The following is a 20,045-nucleotide window of genomic DNA, read 5'->3' on the forward strand; positions in this document are numbered from 1 at the left end:
CCAGTCAAAGATGTCACAAAGAAAGCAAACTACGGGCCAATATCACTGATGAAACTACAGGCCAATGTCAGTGATAGATGGAAAAATCCTCAACAAAATACTAGCAAACAGAATCCAACAGCACGTTAAAAGGATCATACACCATGATCAAGTGGGGTTTATCCAAGGAATGCAAGGATTCTTCAATATATGCAAATCAATCAATGTGATACACCATATTAACAAATTGATGGAGAAAAACCATATGATCATCTCAATAGATGCAGAAAAAGCTTTTTACAAAATTCAACACCCATTTATGAAAAAAACCGTCCAGAAAGTAGGCATAGAGGGAACTTACCTCAACATAATAAAGGCCATATATGACAAACCCACAGCCAACATTGTTCTCAATGGTGAAAAATTGAAACCTTTTCCACTAAGATCAGGAACAAGACAAGGTTGTCGACTCTCACCACTATTACTCAACATAGTTTTGGAAGTTTTAGCCACAGCAATCAGAGCAAAAAAAAGAAATAAAAGGAATACAAATTGGAAAAGAAGAAGTAAAGCTGTCACTGTCTGCCAATGACATGATACTGTACATAGAGAATCCTAAAGATGCTACCAGAAAACTACTAGAGCTAATCAATGAACTTGGTAAAGTAGCATGATACAAACTTAATGCACAGAAATCTCTTTCATTCTTATACACTAATGATGAAAAATCTGAAAGAGAAATTAAGGAAACACTCTCATATACCACTGCAACAAAAAGAATAAAATACCTAGGAATAAACCTATCTAAGGAGACAAAAGACCTGTATGCAGAAAACTGAAAGACACTGGTGAAAGAAGTTAAAGATGATACAAACAGATGGAGAGATATACCACGTCGTTGCACTGGAAGAATCAACACTGTGAAAATGACTATACTACCCAAAGCAATCTACAGATTCAATGCAATCCCTATCAAACTACCAATGGCATTTTTCACAGAACTATAACAAAAAAATTCTCAATTTATATGGAAACACAAAAGACCCCGAATAGCCAAAGCAGTCTTGAGAAAGAAAAGTGGAGCTGGAGGAATCAGGCTTCCTGACTTCAGACTATACTACAAAGCTCCAGTAATCAACACATTATGGTACTGGCACAAAAACAGAAATATAGATCAATGGAACAGGATAGAAAGCCCAGAGAAACCCACACACATATGGTCACCTTATGTTTGATAAAGGAGGCAAGAATATACAATGGAGAAAAGACAGCCTCTTCAATAAGTGGTGCTGGGAAAACTGGACAGCTACCTGTAAAAGAATGAAATTAGAACACTCCCTAACAACATACACAAAAATAAACGCAAAATGGATTAATGACCTAAATGTAAGGCCAGACACTCTAAAACTCTTAGAGGAACACATAGGCAGAACACTCTATGACATAAATCACAGCAACATCCTTTTTGACCCACCTCCTAGAGAAATGGAAATAAAAATAAACAAATGGGACCTAATGAAACTTAAAAGCTTTTGCATAGCAAAGGAAACCGTAAACAAGACAGAAGGGCAGCCTTCAGAATTGGAGAAAATATTTGCAAATGAAGCAACTGACAAAGCGTTAATTTCCAAAAGTTACAAGAAGCTCATGCAGCTCAATACCGAAAAAACCAGACAACACAATCCAAAAAATGGGCAGAAGACCTCAATGGACATTTCTCCAAAGAGGATATATAGATTGCCAACAAACACATGAAGGGATGCTCAACATCACTAATCATTAGAGAAATGCAGATCAAAGCTACAATGAGGTATCATCTCACACCAGTCAGAATGGCCATCATGAAAAAATGCAGAAACAATAAATGCTGGAGAGGGTGTGGAGAAAAGGGAACCCTCTTGCATTGTTGGTGGGAATGTGAATTGATACAGCCACTGTGGAGAACAGTATGGAGGTTCCTGAAAAAACTAAAAATAGAACTACCATATGACCCAGCAATCCCACTACTGGGCATATACCCTGAGAAAACCATAATTCAAAAAGAGTCATGTACCACAATGTTCACTCCAGCACTATTTACAATAGCTAGGATACGGAAGCAACCTAAATGCCCACCGACAGATGAATGGATAAAGAAGATATGGTACATATATACAATGGAATATTACTCAGCCATAAAAAGGAATGAAATTGGGTCATCTGTAAAGACATGGATGGATCTAGAGACTGTCATACAGAATGAAGTAAGTCAGAAAGAGGAAAGCAAGTATCGTATATTAATGCATATATGTGGAACCTAGAAAAAAAATGGTCTGAAGAACCTAGGGGCAGGAGAGAAATAAAGATTCAGATGTAGAGAATGGACTTAAGGATGTGGGGAGGGGGAAGGGTAAGCTGGATCGAAGTGAGAGAGTGGCATGGACATATATACACTACCAAACGTAAAATAGATAGCTAGTGGGAAGCAGCTTCATAGCACAGGGAGATCAGCTCGGTGCTTTGTGACCACCTAGAGGTGTGGGGTAGGGAGAGTGGGAGGGAAATGCAAGAGGGAAGAGATATGGGGACATATTTATATGTATAGTTGATTCACTTTGTTATAAAGCAGAAACTAACACACCGTTGTAAAGCAATTATACTCCAATAAAGATGTTAAAAAAACAAAAAATCACAGAGCAAAGGCACGAGCCCTGAGTGGGAGTCAAGAACCCTGTCTTCTTATTGGACCTTTGCACTTTATAAGCTGTGTGACCTTGAAGAAGTCACTAAATCTCCCTAAGTCACATTTCCCTCAGTGATTAAAGTAATAATAATAATGAATAACACTGATCTCATTTGAGTATTGTGGCCAAGACAGTGCTATGTATTTACCACACCATTTCCTCTTCCTGGGAATGCTGGAAGACTCCATTCTTCCCAGGCTTCCTTGTAGTTAGGTTGGGGGTCACTTGCCTGAATTCTGACCCATGGAATGTGGGCAGAAGTGACATAAGCCATTCACGAACTGCTCTGTAAATACATCCCACAAGATCCACCAGCTGTCTCTTCCTGTTTTGTGACTGGAGCCACATACCACATAGAGTAGCTACAAGATAGAGAAGCAACCTGAGACTCTGTGTCACCACCTGTAGGAGAGCCTGAGTAGAACAGCCACCAATCTACTTGACATTGATGTGAGCAAGAAATTAACCTTATTGTTTTAACCACTAAGATTTTTAGGTTTGTTACCACAGCATAATATAGCCTACCCTGACTAAGAAAAGGACTAAATGAGAAAATAAAATTTACTTGTTTTATATCTAAATGTGCTATACTGCTATGCAGGTTAGTACTGGGAGCAATGATGGAGAGCTTGTAAAAATTAATAGAACTTCTAAGGTTTTTTTGATATTATACCATTACATAAATTATATAAAGGCTTCCTGAAAGATAGAATCCAGTCACTATAGACCAGCCACATTCTTACTTAAATATTAGTATATTTATTTGCCCTTAACATATCTGGGACATATATACATAGATGATCCATTTTACCAAGTATTTTAACTGATATGACTAGGTAGTTGAAGCCCTATCACTTATACTCACTACAATGACACTAAGTGACACTAAGTTCCTAAAGAGAGTGACCTCTGGCCCAAAGCTGAAAATCCACACCTATGTGAAATGATTCTCTCACTTTAAAATTAAAACTGAGTGGGTGATTGTGACCATTTTTAAAATCTCCTCTTAGGAGATCTCTTGTCTTGATCATAAGCACTCCAAAAAAAAAAAAAAAAAAAAAAGAGCAAAACGCTAAGATTATATATAATACAATTTTGTATAGACTGATTTTTGCCTAAATCTCAAGTACAACTTATACAGAACTGGGGGGAAGCCCTCCTGAGAACCTGAAAAAATGGTATTTAAGGTACTATTATTATTTTTTTATGTGGTCCCAAATTTTCTTGATCAAATTGTTTAGTCAATCAAAGAATTATCTCCTTTAGAGGTTTTTGAAGGTATATTAATTCAAGTCAATAAAAGGAATCATTAATCAAATCCAAGAGGACTGTATCAGTTCTAGGCTCCTTATTAGATGATTATTAGCTGTTGCTGTACAAATATCACTGACAGGATTAATAAGATTTGTCACAGGATCAAAAGGCCAAAAATCAGTTCAGAGAAGGCTAAAAATATTCCTTAAATTTAAGTTTTAAATGCAGCTTTCCAAAAATCAGACATGTATTTTAGAGCAATCTTGACATCTCCAGAAGTGCATAAATGAATTAAACCTGTCAATGACCTACTTTAATGAAAGAAATTACAGCCATCTTAAATACTTATAATTTATCTTTATGATGATATTGAGTTGCTAATTTTAGAATTCAGAAATGAGAAATTATGGCAAATAACTGCATTTAGCAAAATCAACCACCTAGAGGACAGTCAAGTATATACTTCAGGTAAACAGAACATTGAGTTTGCCCATTCCTGAACGTCTTGCCATTGCTAAAAATGTACACTGTATCTTCCCACACAGGTTGAAGGAATCACAAGGAAATACAGGCCAACTCACTAGAGTTGATTCTATACACACCAACCATGTATACATATATTGAAACAAAGCAGCTTGACAAGGGTGCCTGAACAGCAGCTTACCTTCCCACAATGGCAGGGACTGCTCATTGCCTGCCAAACCTCCACCCTCCCCTACTTCCTTAGAAAACAGAGCACTGCTTCTTTTTGATGAGCACATTTCTTCCTGGCATAAAACTATATTATCCATGAATGAACATTTGATCAATTCAAGGATATGAGACATCAGATAAAGCTGCTTAAAGAAAACTGGCTTGCCTTTTAGGGGCCACCTTTTTGATTTTTTGCCTTTCTTACTCCTCCTGACCCCCATATTTTTGATGCCTAGAGTCCAGCAGCCTCTGTGGACCCTGAGTTCCACACAGTAGGAAGGAAGAGCAGAAAAGCCAGAGCTTGAGCACTTGATGACAGGATGGGATTACTGCACAGCCACTCTAGTCTACATCTAAGCTTTCACAGGGGACAGAAACATTTTTCTATCTCCTTTAAGTCACTATTATTTGGGGGTTTTCTGTTATGGGAAGCTAAAGTGATTTTAACATATAATTAGTCAATTCAGTTTCTTTTTAAATAGCCAAGAACCATAAATTAACTCTCTAGCTAATTTGTCTGCTGTTTTAAATTGACAGATTTGTATATGTAGACTCAATTTTAACTTTTTTTATCCTATTTAACAGTACTAGTCAAATTTGTTAAAATACTAATATGTCATGTAAGAAAATCATCACTATGAATGACTTATTTTAATGTTTCCTTCACATATTATAAGAAACCTAGATATAAAAATTTATTGGGAATCCAGTACATTCCTAAGGAAAATTTCTCTTCTAGTTCCCAAAGAATACCAAAAGAAGAAGAAAGAAGAAAGAAGAGAGGGGGAGGGGGAGGGGGGAGGGGGAGGGGGAGGGAGAGGGAGAAGAAGAAGAAGAAGAAGAAGAAGAAAAAGAAGAAGAATACTCTGCTATAGAATGTGCATTGACATGTGGTAATATGAAGAGCACTTTCTAGTTTAAACTATCTTCTATCATTTCTATTTCCAACATTCTGTTTTTAAAAACCTATTGATTCTTATATGGGAACAATGGTAAAAATTTTAATTTTCAAATAAAATTTACGCTGAAACCTCCTGATGATGATTTATAAAGGATAACATTTCTTAAAAGTTGGGGATCAAGTAAACAAGTTCTAACTTGTTTGTTGAAAACCTAAAGCTCTGTATAATCATATCTATTTTAACCACATACATGAAAAGAGGGAGCAAGAGGAAGAGGGAGAGAGAAAACAAACCTATTTATGTCTATCTGGATCCTAAATGAAAAGAACCCCATTCTACTGTATACTTTTTTCCTCCCCTACCTTGTAGTATAGACTGGGGCTAGGTAAGCTTTCATCTTTCAACCTAGAAATAAAAATAATAAATAGCTCCAAGATTTTATTATCAAGAAAGAACTCCTAGTACAGAAATCTCTCTCTTCCTCGTCTCACTTTGATCTCTTTCTCTCTCTCCTCTGAAAAGGAAGAAAGAAAAAGCAAAATGCCATTACCAATTTCTTTTTTATTTTTCACAGTAAGTCACTGATATATTAAGCTCTCAGGCTACAAAGTCATAATGTTTTTAGTCATTATTATGAAAAAAAAAAGATAAAAACCACAAGTCTCCAGATGTATTGTGTTAAAATTCATATTAAAAGTGACTCTATCGTGCAGTCACTATTGAAAACAGTATGGAGGTTCCTCAAAAAACTAAAAATAGAGTTGCCATATGATCCAGCAATTCAACTCCTGGGCATATATCTGGACAAAACTATAATTCAAAAAGATACATGCACCCCTATGTTCATAGCAGCACTATTCACAATAGCCAATACATGGATACAATCTAAATGTCCATCAACAGATGAATGGATAAAGAAGATGTGGTATATATACACAATGGAATATTACTCAGCCATAAAAAAGAATGAAATAATGCCATTCACAGCAACATGGATGGACCCAGAGATAAGCATACTAAGTGAAGTAAGTCAGAAAGAGAAAGACAAATACCATATGATATCACTTATATGTTTATAATTTATCTAAATTTATCTATAATTTATCTATAATTTATCTTTTATATGTTCATAATTTGTCTAAAATATGACACAAATAAACTTATCTATAAAACAGAAACACACTCAAAGATATAGAGAACAGCCTTGTGGTTGCCAAGGTGGAAAGGGTGTGAGGGAGGGATGGATTAGGAGTTTGGGCTTAGCAGATGCAAACTAGTATATATAGAACTGATAAACAACAATGTCCTACTGTGTAGCACAGGGAACTATATTTGATATCCTGTGATAATCTATAATGGAAAAGAATATGAAGAAGAATGTATGTATATTTATATATGTGTATAACTGAATCACTTTGCTGCACAGCAGAAATTAACACATTTCAAATCAACTATACTTCAATAAAATAAATTTTTTTAAAAAGTGACTATCATCTACTATATGTGTGTTCATCTCAATAGCTTATTGCTGCTATAGTTTATGCCAAAGATAGAAATATAAAGCTTGATGAGAACAACAGTATTCTGCATATTTTGAAGTCAGTTAAAACAACATTTAGGCAAACCCAAGATATTTCTATTATAAATTTTCTAAGATTATAATTTGCGTGGTTGATGACTACAGCAAAATTAATTTTCTTTAAAGTATCACAGAACTTACTAAATATCTTATGGTTGGTGTAGTAATAAAATATATTTTAAGTGATGTTCAGGACTTACCACCTCCACCTCCAAGAAGACTGGCATTTGCTGTTTGAAAGAAAACAAAATAAAAGACATTAAATAATATATAACAATATAATATGTCAGAGTAGTTCAAGAAAAATTGGTAATGATCATGCTGTACACACACACACACACATATATATCACAATATGTTCTTTCATATAAAGACAGACTTTATTACTGTTTTATTATGGTATGAAAATTGAAATATTTTACTATTTTTCTCTTTTTTGTCTTCAAATGAATATTTTTACAATATGCTTCCTTCTAATAAAATGAAGTATGTATGTAATCCTTTTTCTTCCATTCTGTATCTAAATTAATCTTTTGGTTTCTCCATTTTATCAACTAGAGATAGAACAATGTTATTTAGGCAATTTCAAAGGACAATGTAACAAGAAAGTATAATGATAACTTTAATTAAATTAAACACCATCAAATAAAGCTATCTCAAGACACTCTGCAATAAGAACGAACTCAAATAGTGACAGATTTATTCGTTTTTACATTAATTTTTTGTTTGAGGGAAAGAAATTTTAAATATTTTTGTAAAACAATGATGTGTCATTTCTTACCCATTTATCCATTAACTTAGCACATATAATTATGAAATCAAATAATAAGCAAAATATAAGGCCATTCCATTTAGATTTTTTTTAAGAGGTCAGATTTTCAGAAGGTTCCACTGCAGTTTTCTGCTGAAGTATTAAGCAACTTTACGCCTATGTTTATCTAGTCTCTACAAAAGCCAGAAAACAGAAGTCCTGCAGCAACATAAAAAAAGTATGTGGTAATCTAAGTCCCTTTCTTTGTGGAGAAACCTGAGCTACTAAAAGATTAAAGAAATCACTTAAGAAAGAGGAGTAGGAATCTTCAACTTGAATTTTCCTGTGATGTCCACAAACCACGCACTGTCATAATAAGAGAAGCAAATATCAGAGTGTTAATGATTCTATCAATAAATAATGGAGCATTTTAAGAATAAATGCCTATATTCATATGTGATGGTTTGCTAATTATTGAAACACTAAAGAGAACATCATGAAAATTCGTGAAGAACAAATGCCTTTGAAGGTTTTCTCAATATGTCAATCTTAGAGGATCAAATCTTGTCTCATATGATCTTTCAAGTACAGGGCCATCTAATTGCTGCTCAAGCCTTCCCCGCAGTGCTTTCATCACAAATATGGACTGCATAGCAATGCCATTAGTCAACCATAAACAAAATTCACTTCAGATATTACATTTTATTTATTTTTAACTTTTTTTTTTCTTTATTTGGGTTGCGCCACGTGGCATGTGGGATTTTAGTTCCCTTACCATGGATCAAACCTGTGCCTCCTGCAGTGGAAGCACGCAGAGTGTTAACCACTAGACCGCCAGGGAAGTCCCACTTCAGATATTATAAAGTCATCTGCCACCCTGTCACCTCAGGTCCCCCAACTCCTTCTGACTTCACAGTGAAAATGTGTAGTATTTACATAGATCGAATCCAGGACTTAATGCCCTGCCCCAAATCAAACTTTGTAACTGTTGAAGTGGTAACTTGCTGAAGGGGAATGAGGAAAGATGTTATGAATTCTATCTTGGTTCCATACCCTTTAGTGGGTGGGAGAAATTTCATGATGTCTCTTGGCAAACCCAAACATTTTCTTAAAAATCTTAGCTACATGCATTTATAAAACTGCATGGCATTTCACACTCCTGCCGATTTTTTATTTTTATATTTGACTGAGAACTCCTTCCCTGTCTATAGGTTTTCCAGATCCCAGAAACTCCATCTGTTGTCCTCCAATTTATACATATTCATTCATAAGGAAAAATTTATTTCCAACAACAAACAACAACAGCAATGAATAGTAGCTTTACATGCAAATTATCATGCCCAGAATCACAATAACACAATATAACCTATTTTCACCCAATGCTTTGCTTAATAAAGGTGGAGGCTGCCTCTTTTGAGAGCACAGCCCAAGACCCATCTGTTTAACCAGGCCCTCGTCCAACAGAGGTGGGTGGATGTGTGGGAGCAGGTGTAGGAACTGGAATTGGAAAACCATCAAGTCAGTTTATGTCAGATGTGTGCTCACGTCTAGGTGAGCATGTCTGGCCACATTTTAACATCTACATAGAAGTATTTTATAAAATTGTGGCATTTACATAGGGCACAATCACTTTTAAGATAATTTCATGTGCATTACCAGTCATGTAATAGAATCTTAATCTAAGCTACTTAAATATATTCAAACCAATTCTAATAACTGTAATCCTGATAATGGTTTTTCTAAAGAACCCATCACATTTAAGTCTATTTTATCAATTTCTGTTCTCTAAAAAATAAAATGTTTACATTATTAGGAAAAATATCAAGAAAATTTTCTTCAGTAAAAGTGACAAAATATTGGCAAATAAAAGTGAAACTATATTATGATTTCTAATATTATTCTACCTTCACAGAGCACCTTATGCATAATATAACTGATTGTCAACATTTATTGGTCAGGTGGATTAATATAATTTCTTCCATTTCACAAAAGTGAAAATGACTTTCATGTTTCTAAAATTAGTAGTCATTTAATTTTTACTTAATTATTTCTAATAAATCGAGGTATATCCCAATTAGAGAGGAAGCACCTAAAGATAAAGTCTGAGTTTAATAATTTGGCCTGCATTTAATAAGTTCTCAATACATGTTTTCCAATAGTGAGATAATAGGCAGGATTAATCTCATTTCTTTATTGATGTAGAAGAGTTTTTTGTTTACTGAAGTGTGTGGAAAGAGCAAACTTTGATACTTTTCTTCCTGTAAGATCGAGGTCTGTTAAAGAAACTCTTAAAAGTTTATTTGGAAATAGTGATTAAAAATGTATGAAATATGTTTATATAGTTATGTCCCTCCTTAGGTCCCCTGCTAGAGGGAATTTTGGATATGCCTCTTGTTATTCCTAGAGTTTCACATGGAAGGTAAAGGAGAAAGGAACAAAGAAATCTTAAAGTTGATAAGCATCATGCTACTGCTTCTAAATTGAGATTTAAAAATCTCTTCTCTGAGCATGCTTACTAATCAACACTATTTTCCTTTTTTTCATTTTTAATTTTTTATTAGATTTAGGCTCATTTAGCCACTCCCTGTCAAGACTACTTCATAGATAGTGCCATACATATATATATATATTTTTTTCTTAGTTTGCTACTCTTTTCTTTTTTTTTCTTATGCAGCAGGTTCTTATTAGTTATCCTCTTTATACATATTAGTGTATAAATGTCAATCCCAATCTCCCAATTCATCACACCACCACACCTGCCCCCTCCACTTTCCCCCATTGGCGTCCATGTTTCTTCTCTACATCTGTGTCTCTATTTCTGCCCTGCAAACCGGTTCATCTGTAGCATTTTTCTAGGTTCCACATATATGCATTAATATACGAAAAATGTTTTTCTCTTTCTGACTTACTTCATTCTGTATGACAGTCTCTAGATCCACCCACATCTCTACAAATGACTCAATTTCATTCCTTTTTAAGGCTAATATTCCATTGTATATATGTACCACATCTTATTTATCCATTCATCTGCCGATGGACATTTAGGTTGCTTCCATGAGCTGATTATTGTAAATACTGCTGCAATGAACATTGGGGTGCATGTGTCTTTTTGAATTATGTTTTTCTCTGGGTATATGCCCAGTAGTGGGATTGCTGGGTCATATGGAAATTCTATTTTTAGATTTTTAAAGAACCTCCATACTGTTCTCCATAGTGGCTGTATCAATTTACATTCTCACTAACAGTGCAAGAGGGCTCCCTTTTCTCCACACCCTCTCCAGCATTTGTTGTTTGCAGATTTTCTGATGCCCATTCTAACTGTTGTGAGGTGATATCTCATTGTAGTTTTGATTTGTATTTCTCTAATAATTAGTGATGTTGAGCAGCTTTTCATGTGCTTCTTGGCCATCTCTATGTCTTCTTTGGATAAATGTCTATTTAGGTCTGCCCATTTTTCGATTGGGTTGATTATTTTTTTAATATTGAGCTGCATGAGCTGTTTATAAATTTTGGAGATTAATCCTTTGTCCATTGATTTGTTTGCAATTATTTTCCCATTCTGAGGGTTGTCTTATTCTATTGTTTGTAGTTTCCTTTGTTTTGCAAAAACTTTTAAGTTTCATTAGGTCCCATTTGTTTATTTTTGTTTTTATTTCCATTACTCTAGGAGGTGGATCAAAAAAGATCTTGCTGTGATTTATGTCAAAGAATATTCTGCCTGTATTCCTCTAAGAGTTTTATAGTGTGCAGTCTTATATTTAGGTCTCTAATCCATCTTGAGTTTATTTTTGTGTATGTTGTTAGGGAGTCTTCTAATTTCATTCTTTTATATGTAGCTTTCCAGTTTTCCCAGCACCATTTATTGAAGAGATTGTCTTTTCTCCATTGTATATTCTTGCCTCCTTTGACAAAGATTACTTGACCATAGGTGCGTGGGTTTATCTCTGGGTTTTCTATATCCTGTTCCATTGAGCTATATTTCTGTTTTTGTGCCAGTACCATACTGTCTTGATTACTGTAGCTTTGTAGTATAGTCTGAACTCAAGGAGTCTGATTCCTCCAGCTCTGTTTTTTTCCCTCAAGATTGCTTTGGCAATTCAGGGTCTTTTGTGTCTCCATATAAATTTTAAGATTTTTTTGTTCTAGTTCTGTAAAAAATGCCATTGGTAATTTAATAGGGATTGCATTGAGTCTATAGATTGCTTTGGGTAGTACAGTCATTTTCACAATATTGTTTATTTCAATATGAGAACATGATATATCTCTCCATCTGTTTTTATCATCTTTAATTTCTTTCATCAGTGTCTTCTAGTTTTCTGCATACAGGTCTTTTGTCTCCCCAGGTAGGTTTATTCCTAGGTATTTTATTCTTTTTGTTGCCATGGTAAATGAGAGTGTTTCCTTAATTTCTCCTTCAGATTTTTCATCATTCGTGTATAGGAATGCAAGAGATTTCTGTGCATTACTTTTAGAACCTGCAACTTTACCAAATTCATTGATTAGCTCTAGTAGTTCTCTGGTAGCATCTTTAGGATTCTCAGTGTATAGTATCATGTCCTCTGCAAATAGTGACAGTTTTACTTCTTCTTTTCCAATTTGTATTCCTTTTATTTCATTTTCTCCTCTGATTGCCGTGGTTAGGAATTACAAAATTATGTTGAATAATAGTGGTGAGAGTGGACATCCTTGTCTTGTTCCTGATCTTAGAGGAAATGTTTTCAGTTTTTCACCATTGAGAATGAGGTTTGCTGTGGGTTTGTCATATATGGCCTTTATTATGTTGAGGTAGGTTCCCTCAATGCCCACTTACTGGAGAGGTTTTATCATAAATGGGTGTTGAATTTTCTCAAAAACTTTTTCTGCATCTATTGAGATGATCGTATGGTTTTTATTCTTCAATTTGTTAATAGGGTGTATCACATTGATTTATTTGCGTATATTGAAGAATCCTTGCATGCCTGGGATAAATCCCACTTGGTCATGGTGTATGACACTTTTAATGTGTTGTTGGATTCTGTTTGTTAGTATTTTGTTGAGGATTTTTGCATCTATATTCATCAGTGATACTGGTCTGTAATTTTCTTTTTTTGTAGTATCTTTGTCTGGATTTGGTATCAGGGTGATGGTGGCCTCATAGAATGAGTTTGGGAGTGTTCCTTTCTCTGCAATTTTTGGGAAGAGTTTGAGAAGGAAGGGTGTTAGCTCTTCTCTAAATGTTTGATAGAATTCACCTGTGAAGCCATCTGGTCCTGGACTTTTGTTTGTTGGAAGATTTTTAATCACAGTTTCAATTTCATTAATTGTGATTGGTCTGTTCATATTTTCTATTTCTTCCTGGTTCAGTTTTGGAAGGTTATAACTTTCTAAGAATTTGTCCATTTCTTCCAGGTTGTCTATTTTATTGGCATACAGTTGCTTGTAGTAGTCTCTTAGGATGCTTTGTATTTCGGCGCTGTCTGTTGTAACTTCTCCTTTTTCATTTCTAATTTTATTGATTTGAGTCCTATCGCTCTTTTTCTTCATGAGTCTGGCTAATGGTTTATCAATTTTGCTTATCTTCTCAAAGAACCAGCTTTTAGTTTTATTGATCTTTGTTTTGTTTTCTTTGTTTCTATTTCATTTATTTCTGTTCTGATCTTTACGATTTCTTTCCTTCTACTAACTTTGGGTTTTGTTTATTCTTCTTTCTCTAATTCCTTTATTGGTAAGGTTAAATTGTTTATTTGAGATTTTTCTTGTTTCTTGAGGTAGGCTTGTATTGCTATAAACTTCCCTCATAGAACTGCTTTTGCCGCATCCCATAGGTTTTGGATCATCGTGTTTTCATTGTCATTTTTCTCTAGGTATTTTTTGATTTCCTCTTTGATTTCTTCAGTGATCTCTTGGTTCTTTAGTAATGTATTGTTTAGCCTCCATGTGTTTGTGTTTTTAATGCTTTTTTCCCTGTAATTGATTTCTAATCTCATAGCACCGTGGTCAGAAAAGAGGCTTGATATGATTTCAATTTTCTTAAATTTACTGAGGCTTGATTTGTGACTCAAGATGTGACCTATCCTGGAGAATGTTCCATGTGCACTTGAGAAGAAAGTGTATTCTGTTGTTTTTGGATGGAATGTCCTATAAATATCAATTAAAGCTATCATCTGTTGTGTCATTTAAAGCTTGTGTTTCCTTATTAATTTTCTGTTTGGATGATCTGTCCATTGGTGTAAGTGAGGTGTTAAAGTCTCCCACTATTATTGTGTTAATGTCAATTTCCTCTTTTATAGCTGTTAGCAGTTGCCTTATGCATTGAGGTGCTCCTATGTTGGGGGCATATATATTTATAATTGTTATATCTTCTTCTTGGATTGATCCCTTGATCATTATGTAGTGTCCTTCCTTGCCTCTTGTAACATTCTTTATTTTAAAGTCTATTTTTTCTGATATATATACTCCAGCTTTCTTTTGATTTCCATTTGCATGGAATATCTTTTTCCATCCCCTCACTTTCAGTCTGTATGTGTCCCTAAGTCTGAAGTGGGTCTCTTGTAGACAGCACATATATGGGTCTTGTTTTTGTATCCATTAACTGACCCTGTGTCTTTTGGTTGGAGTATTTAATCGATTTACGTTTAAGGTAATTATCAATTTGTATGTTCCTATTACCATGTTCTTAATTGTTATGGGTTTGTTTTTGTAGGTCCTTTTCTTCTCTTGTGTTTCCCACTCAGAGAACTTCCTTTAGCATTTGTTGTAGAGCTGGTTTGGTGGTGCTGAATTCTCTTAGCTTTTGCTTGTCTGTAAAGCTTTTGATTTCTCTGTAGAATCAGAATGAGATCCCTAACGGGTAAAGTAATCTTGGTTGTAGGTTCTTCCCTTTCATCACTTTAAATATATCATTCCACTCCCTTCTGGCTTGAGGGTTTCTACTGAGAAATCAGCTGTTAACCTCATGGGAGTTTCCTTGTATGTTATCTGTCATTTCCCCTTGTTGCTTTCAATAATTTTTCTTTGTCTTTAATTTTTGTCAATTTGATTACTATGTGTTTCATTGTGTTTCTCCTTGGGTTTATCCTGCCTGGGACTCTGCACTTCCTGGAGTTGGGTGGCTATTTCCTTTCCCATGTTAGGGAAGTTATCAACTATAATCTCTTCAAATATTTTCTCTGTTTTTTTCTCTCTCCTCCTTCTGGGACCCATATAATGTGAATGTTGTTGCATTTAATGTTGTCCCAGAGGTCTCTTAGGCTGTCTTCGTTTCTTTTCATTCTTTTTTCTTTATTCTGTTCCACGGCAGTGAACTCCACCATTCTGTCTTTCAGGTCCCTTATCCTTTGTTCTGCCTCAGTTATTCTGCTATTGATTCTTTCTAGTGTATTTTTCATTTCAGTTCTTATATTGTTCATCTCTGTTTGTTTGTTCTTTAATTCTTCTAGGTGTTTGTTCTTTAATTCTTCTAGGTCTTTGTTAAACATTTCTTGCATCTTCTTCATCTTTGCCTCCATTCTTTTTCCGAGGTCCTGGATCATCTTCAGTATCATTATTCTGAATTCTGTTTCTGGAAGGTTGCCTATCTCTACTTCATTTAGTTGTTTTTCTGGGGTTTTATCTTGTTCCTTCATCTGGTACATAGCCCTCTGCCTTTTTGTCTTGTCTCTCTTTCTGTGAATGTAGTTTTTCTTCCACAGGCTGCAGGATTGTAGTTCTTCTTGCTTCTGCTGTCTGCCTCTGGTGGATGAGGCTATCTAAGAGGCTTGTGCAAGTTTCCTGATGGGAGGGAATGGTGGTGGGTAGAGCTGGGTGTTCCTCTGGTTGTCAGAGCTCAGTAAAACTTTAATCCACCTGTCTGCTGATGGGTGGGGCTGGCTTCCTGCCCTGCTGGTTGTTTGGCCTGAGGCGACCCAACACTGAAGCCTACCTGGCTCTTTGGTGGGGCTAATGGCGGACTTTGGGAGGGCTCACGCCACGGAGTACTTCCCAAAACTTCTTCTGTCAGTGTACTTGTCCTCACAGTGAGCCACAGCCACCCGCCACCTCTGCAGGAGACCCTCCAACACTAGCAGGTAGGTCTGGTTCAGTCTCCTATGGGGTCACTGCTCCTTTCCCTGTGCCCCAATATGCAAACTAATTTGTGTGTGCCCTCCAAGAGTGGAGTCATTGTTTCCCCCAGTCCTGTCGAAGTCCTGCAATCAAATCCCACTAGCCTTCAAAGTCTCATTTCTAGGAATTCCTCCTCCCGTTGCCAGACCCCCTGGTTGGGAAACCTGACATGGGGCTTAGAACCTTCACTCCAGTGGGTGGACTTCTGTGGTATAAGTGTTCTCTACTTTGTGAGTCACCCACCCAGCAGTAACGGGATTTGATTTTATTGTGATTGCGCCCCTCATACCATCTCATTGTGGCTTCTCCTTTGTGTTTGGAATTGGGGTATCTTTTTTTGTGAGTTCCAGTGTCTTCCTGTCAATTATTGTTCAGCAGTTAGTTGTGATTCCGGTGCTCTTGCAAGAGGGAGTGAGCACACGTCCTTCTACTCCGCCATCTTGAACGTATCTCAATCAACACTATTTCCTTTCATATTTTTCTAAGTAAAATGCCCCTTCTATTACCAGAGGAGGTGGAGGAAAAAAGCAAGCTTCAGTAACTGTCTCAAAGACTGACTCAATGAGAAACTAAAATGAGCCATTACAAATTAATTTATCTGTGTATTGCACTTTTTCCTCCCCCAAATAACAACTCAATGAAATGAACAGTTTCACTGTTTAAAAAGCAAAAACAACACGGAATATAAAATGGGGGTAAGGGTTACCAAAATCTAATTTCAAAGTGGCAAATTTGAAGAATTTACTTATCATACCCTAAGCAAATGATTGTTTTTTGACGTATAGAGAAATTGTTTTTTTCTAATTAAACTCAGTTTTTAATTTTTGAATTAAAATTATCAAATTATACATAGGTATAAATATTCATTACAAAATTATCAAAACCAAAAAAAAATCAGATACAAGTAGGATTCTTTTTCATGGGATAGTTAGCCTAAATGAAAAATAATCCTGGTGTTTGACATTAGTGTCATTATTTTATGTTTTTCTCAAGATACAAATGGAATATTACCTTACTTTCTTCCTGAAAAAAAAAAATTCTTAAATGACCCTCTTCCACGTGTGTGTGTGTGTGTGTCTTTTTAAGAATATAACTATAATTAAATTGTGGATCAAATGATGAAAATACAATTACTATATAAGTAATCTTATAACAGTATAAGTTCCTAGATGGAATATAGACCATAACATTATTACCTAAAGCACTTTTCCTCCTAAGATCTCAAAATCCTTTTCAGGGGTTTCCCTGGTGGCACAGTGGTTAAGAGTCCGCCTGCTGATGCAGGGGACACAGGTTCGTGCCCCGGTCTGGGAAGATCCCACATGCCGCGGAGCGGCTGGGCCTGTGAGCTATGGCCGCTGAGCCTGAGTGTCCGGAGCCTGTGCTCAACATCGGGCAAGGCCACAAGAGTGAGAGGCCCGCGTACCGCAAAAAAAAAAAAAAAAATCATTTTCAGTCTATATAGGGTAATACAAAGTATACTGAACTGAGAGCCAGGTAACCTCATTTTAATTCTGCTTCAGTTACTAAATTGCAGATGATTTTGGCAAGTCATAGTCAACTATCTTACATATCTTCTTCCATCAGGAAATTTAGAACGAATCGGGATGTCAAACAGGTTTCAAACAATTCAGATTCATTAATTACAAGAGACTGTCTGTACCTCTGATTTGAGAAGGTTTCTGAGGCTAAATCTAGGCTCAGTGGAAAAGAGAACCATGATCAATTAATAATGTTGATCACGGTCAGACGGGGAAAGGAAGAATTAAAATGGCAGCAGACATGCTATATATTGGGGATCGCTAGATCAGACATCTTCTCTTACATTTGAGAGATTTTGATGTAATGAAATTCGATTCAATAATTTTGAAAAACAAAACTACTAACCTAACATGTGCCAGCATTGTACTTCAGCATGGCTAATAGCTCCTGCAGTTTCTGAGTCTGAAATAATTCAGTCTGTGAAATAGTCCAGAGCTGGGAGAGGTAACCCATGTCCTCTGTGAGTCAAACTGGCCTGATCAGTGTTTGGAACAATTTTTTATTCCACTTGCCCAGTAATTCCTATTATCTGTACTTAGTAATTATTTATTTTCCCACTCCATTTCTACCTTCACCCAGGACTATCTGTCAAACAAGCAACTGCCTGGGAGACTAGTCTTTAAACATTGATTAAATCTATTTGTGCAGGATTTTTGTTTGCTTTTCATAATTATAAAGGAAATTATAGTTGCTTTCATCTTAAAAGCATACTGACCACCTAGTTTAGCTTATTTATTCTGCTTTCTTATTACAATAGAGCACATGGGATGTCAAAATGATTGTTGGCAAAAAATTTCCCCAGGGGCTCTACTTAAAACACCACTTCATTAACAACATGTTACCCTAAAAAATACAAAAGCCAAAATATCACCCTTTAGAATGGCACACATTATATTCCCTAGACTTTGAAACTCAAAGTAGGAAAGGCTAAAAAAAATCTGTTAAGATTAAAATCCCAAGCACGTGCATGACTCTAGAACCACTTTTAACAGGGAGCAACCATCTCAACTGATAGCTGTGGAAATACAATCTACACAGACAAATACAGCCATCAATTTGGCAACAGCTCTCTGTTCACGATTTACCAGATTTACACCTCCTGATCAAAATCAGCAATGCCAGAAGTTTTGGGCAATGGTATAATTTCCTGTTTTGAAGATTACAAAGAGAGAAAATTAAGAATAGGCTTAAGGAGATATGGGGATATATGTATACGTATAGCTCATTCACTTTGCTATACAGCAGAAACGAACACACCATTGTAAAGCAATTATACTCCAATAAAGATGTTAAAAAAAATAAGAATAGGCTTATCTATTTCACATGTAGAAACCAGGCATAAACACATGATGAATAATTCACATTTCATACACTGCAGAATTCAAAGGAACTATTGATTATTCCAGGATCTGTGTGGTTGTATAAGCTGTAACCCACCATGAAGCCAAAAACAGAATACAATGAGTCCTACTATGGATAAATAGGTGAAAAGGCATCAGGAATTGGAAAACTTACTTGGGAGTATTAAGAATGAAACAAAATGGAATTACTCTGGTTGAACTGCAAGGGAGAAACTACAGCTGACCCGTTTTGCCAATCTGGTGTCACCAGCTATTACCCTGGGTGCTCGGGACTTCTTGGAATACTGCAACATGGGGAAAAAACCACTTGTTTTGTCCAACTCCTTCATTTTACAAAAATGGAAAGTTAAAGAGGATCAAAGATGTTAGGTAACTTCTCTGGCATCATGCCTAGGAGAAGAACCTAGGACTGCCATACAATAATGCCAAATTCAAACTGGAAATTATACACACACACACACACACATATATATGTATGTATGTGTATATGATTGTTGTTTGTTCTTCTGAAATCACATCCAAAGATGGCAACAGAACACAATGCGCATGGGGTCTACCAAATGTTATCCTACTGAAGATCACCTGATTTAATTATTAAAGGGTGAACTAAAGCACTGGCAGTTCCTACAGCCTCACAATGCAATGCAACTCAAGCAGAATGAGAGGATCAGCACATGTTTCTATGTACTAGACATCCTTCTTGACGCTGTGCTCTGAATCAGCTGTAATTCTGATAATGATAACACTGGCTCAGTTACAAACATGGGATTACTTAAGTCACCCAATCTGGGGCTTTCCAAAGAGTGAACAAGCGTGTCTAAATTGGGGGGGGGGGATGAGTTCAAATGTACATTAGCGCTGTAGTTGTAATAATACAAGACACTTGAACAGAAATTTTAACTTGCCTTTCACAAGGAAAATTTTGAATGCAAACCAAGTCTCAATTTAAAAAATAGAAGATGCACTTATTTGAGGGAATATGATACACTGTAGCCTGATGAAAACATAAGCCTGAACATGCACCCTCATTTATACACTTCTTGGGGACACTGATTTTTTTTAATAAAACCAGACAGTATCTTTAAAAGAAAAACTGGTTTACATAGTTTCCTTATTTCATCTTTCTTATAATATTATGGAATCTTTATGTCTCTACAATAATGAAACAGCAAATAAGTT

General features: G+C 35.7%; 1 protein-coding gene across 3 annotated transcripts in view; it reads right to left on the reverse strand.

Annotated features, from left to right (window-relative positions):
- MACROD2 (mono-ADP ribosylhydrolase 2) overlaps positions 1-20,045 on the reverse strand; it is a 1,985,837-nt gene that overhangs the window by 1,553,666 nt on the left and 412,126 nt on the right. For all 3 annotated transcript variants that reach the window (XM_079719352.1, XM_079719351.1, XM_079719350.1), the window contains exon 4: positions 7,331-7,360. In XM_079719352.1, coding sequence (XP_079575478.1) covers positions 7,331-7,360 — 30 coding nt within the window. The remainder of the gene's footprint in view (positions 1-7,330; positions 7,361-20,045) is intronic.

This window comes from Hyperoodon ampullatus (assembly GCF_949752795.1).
Source record: "Hyperoodon ampullatus genome assembly, chromosome: 14".
Taxonomy (NCBI): Eukaryota; Metazoa; Chordata; class Mammalia; order Artiodactyla; family Ziphiidae; genus Hyperoodon; species Hyperoodon ampullatus.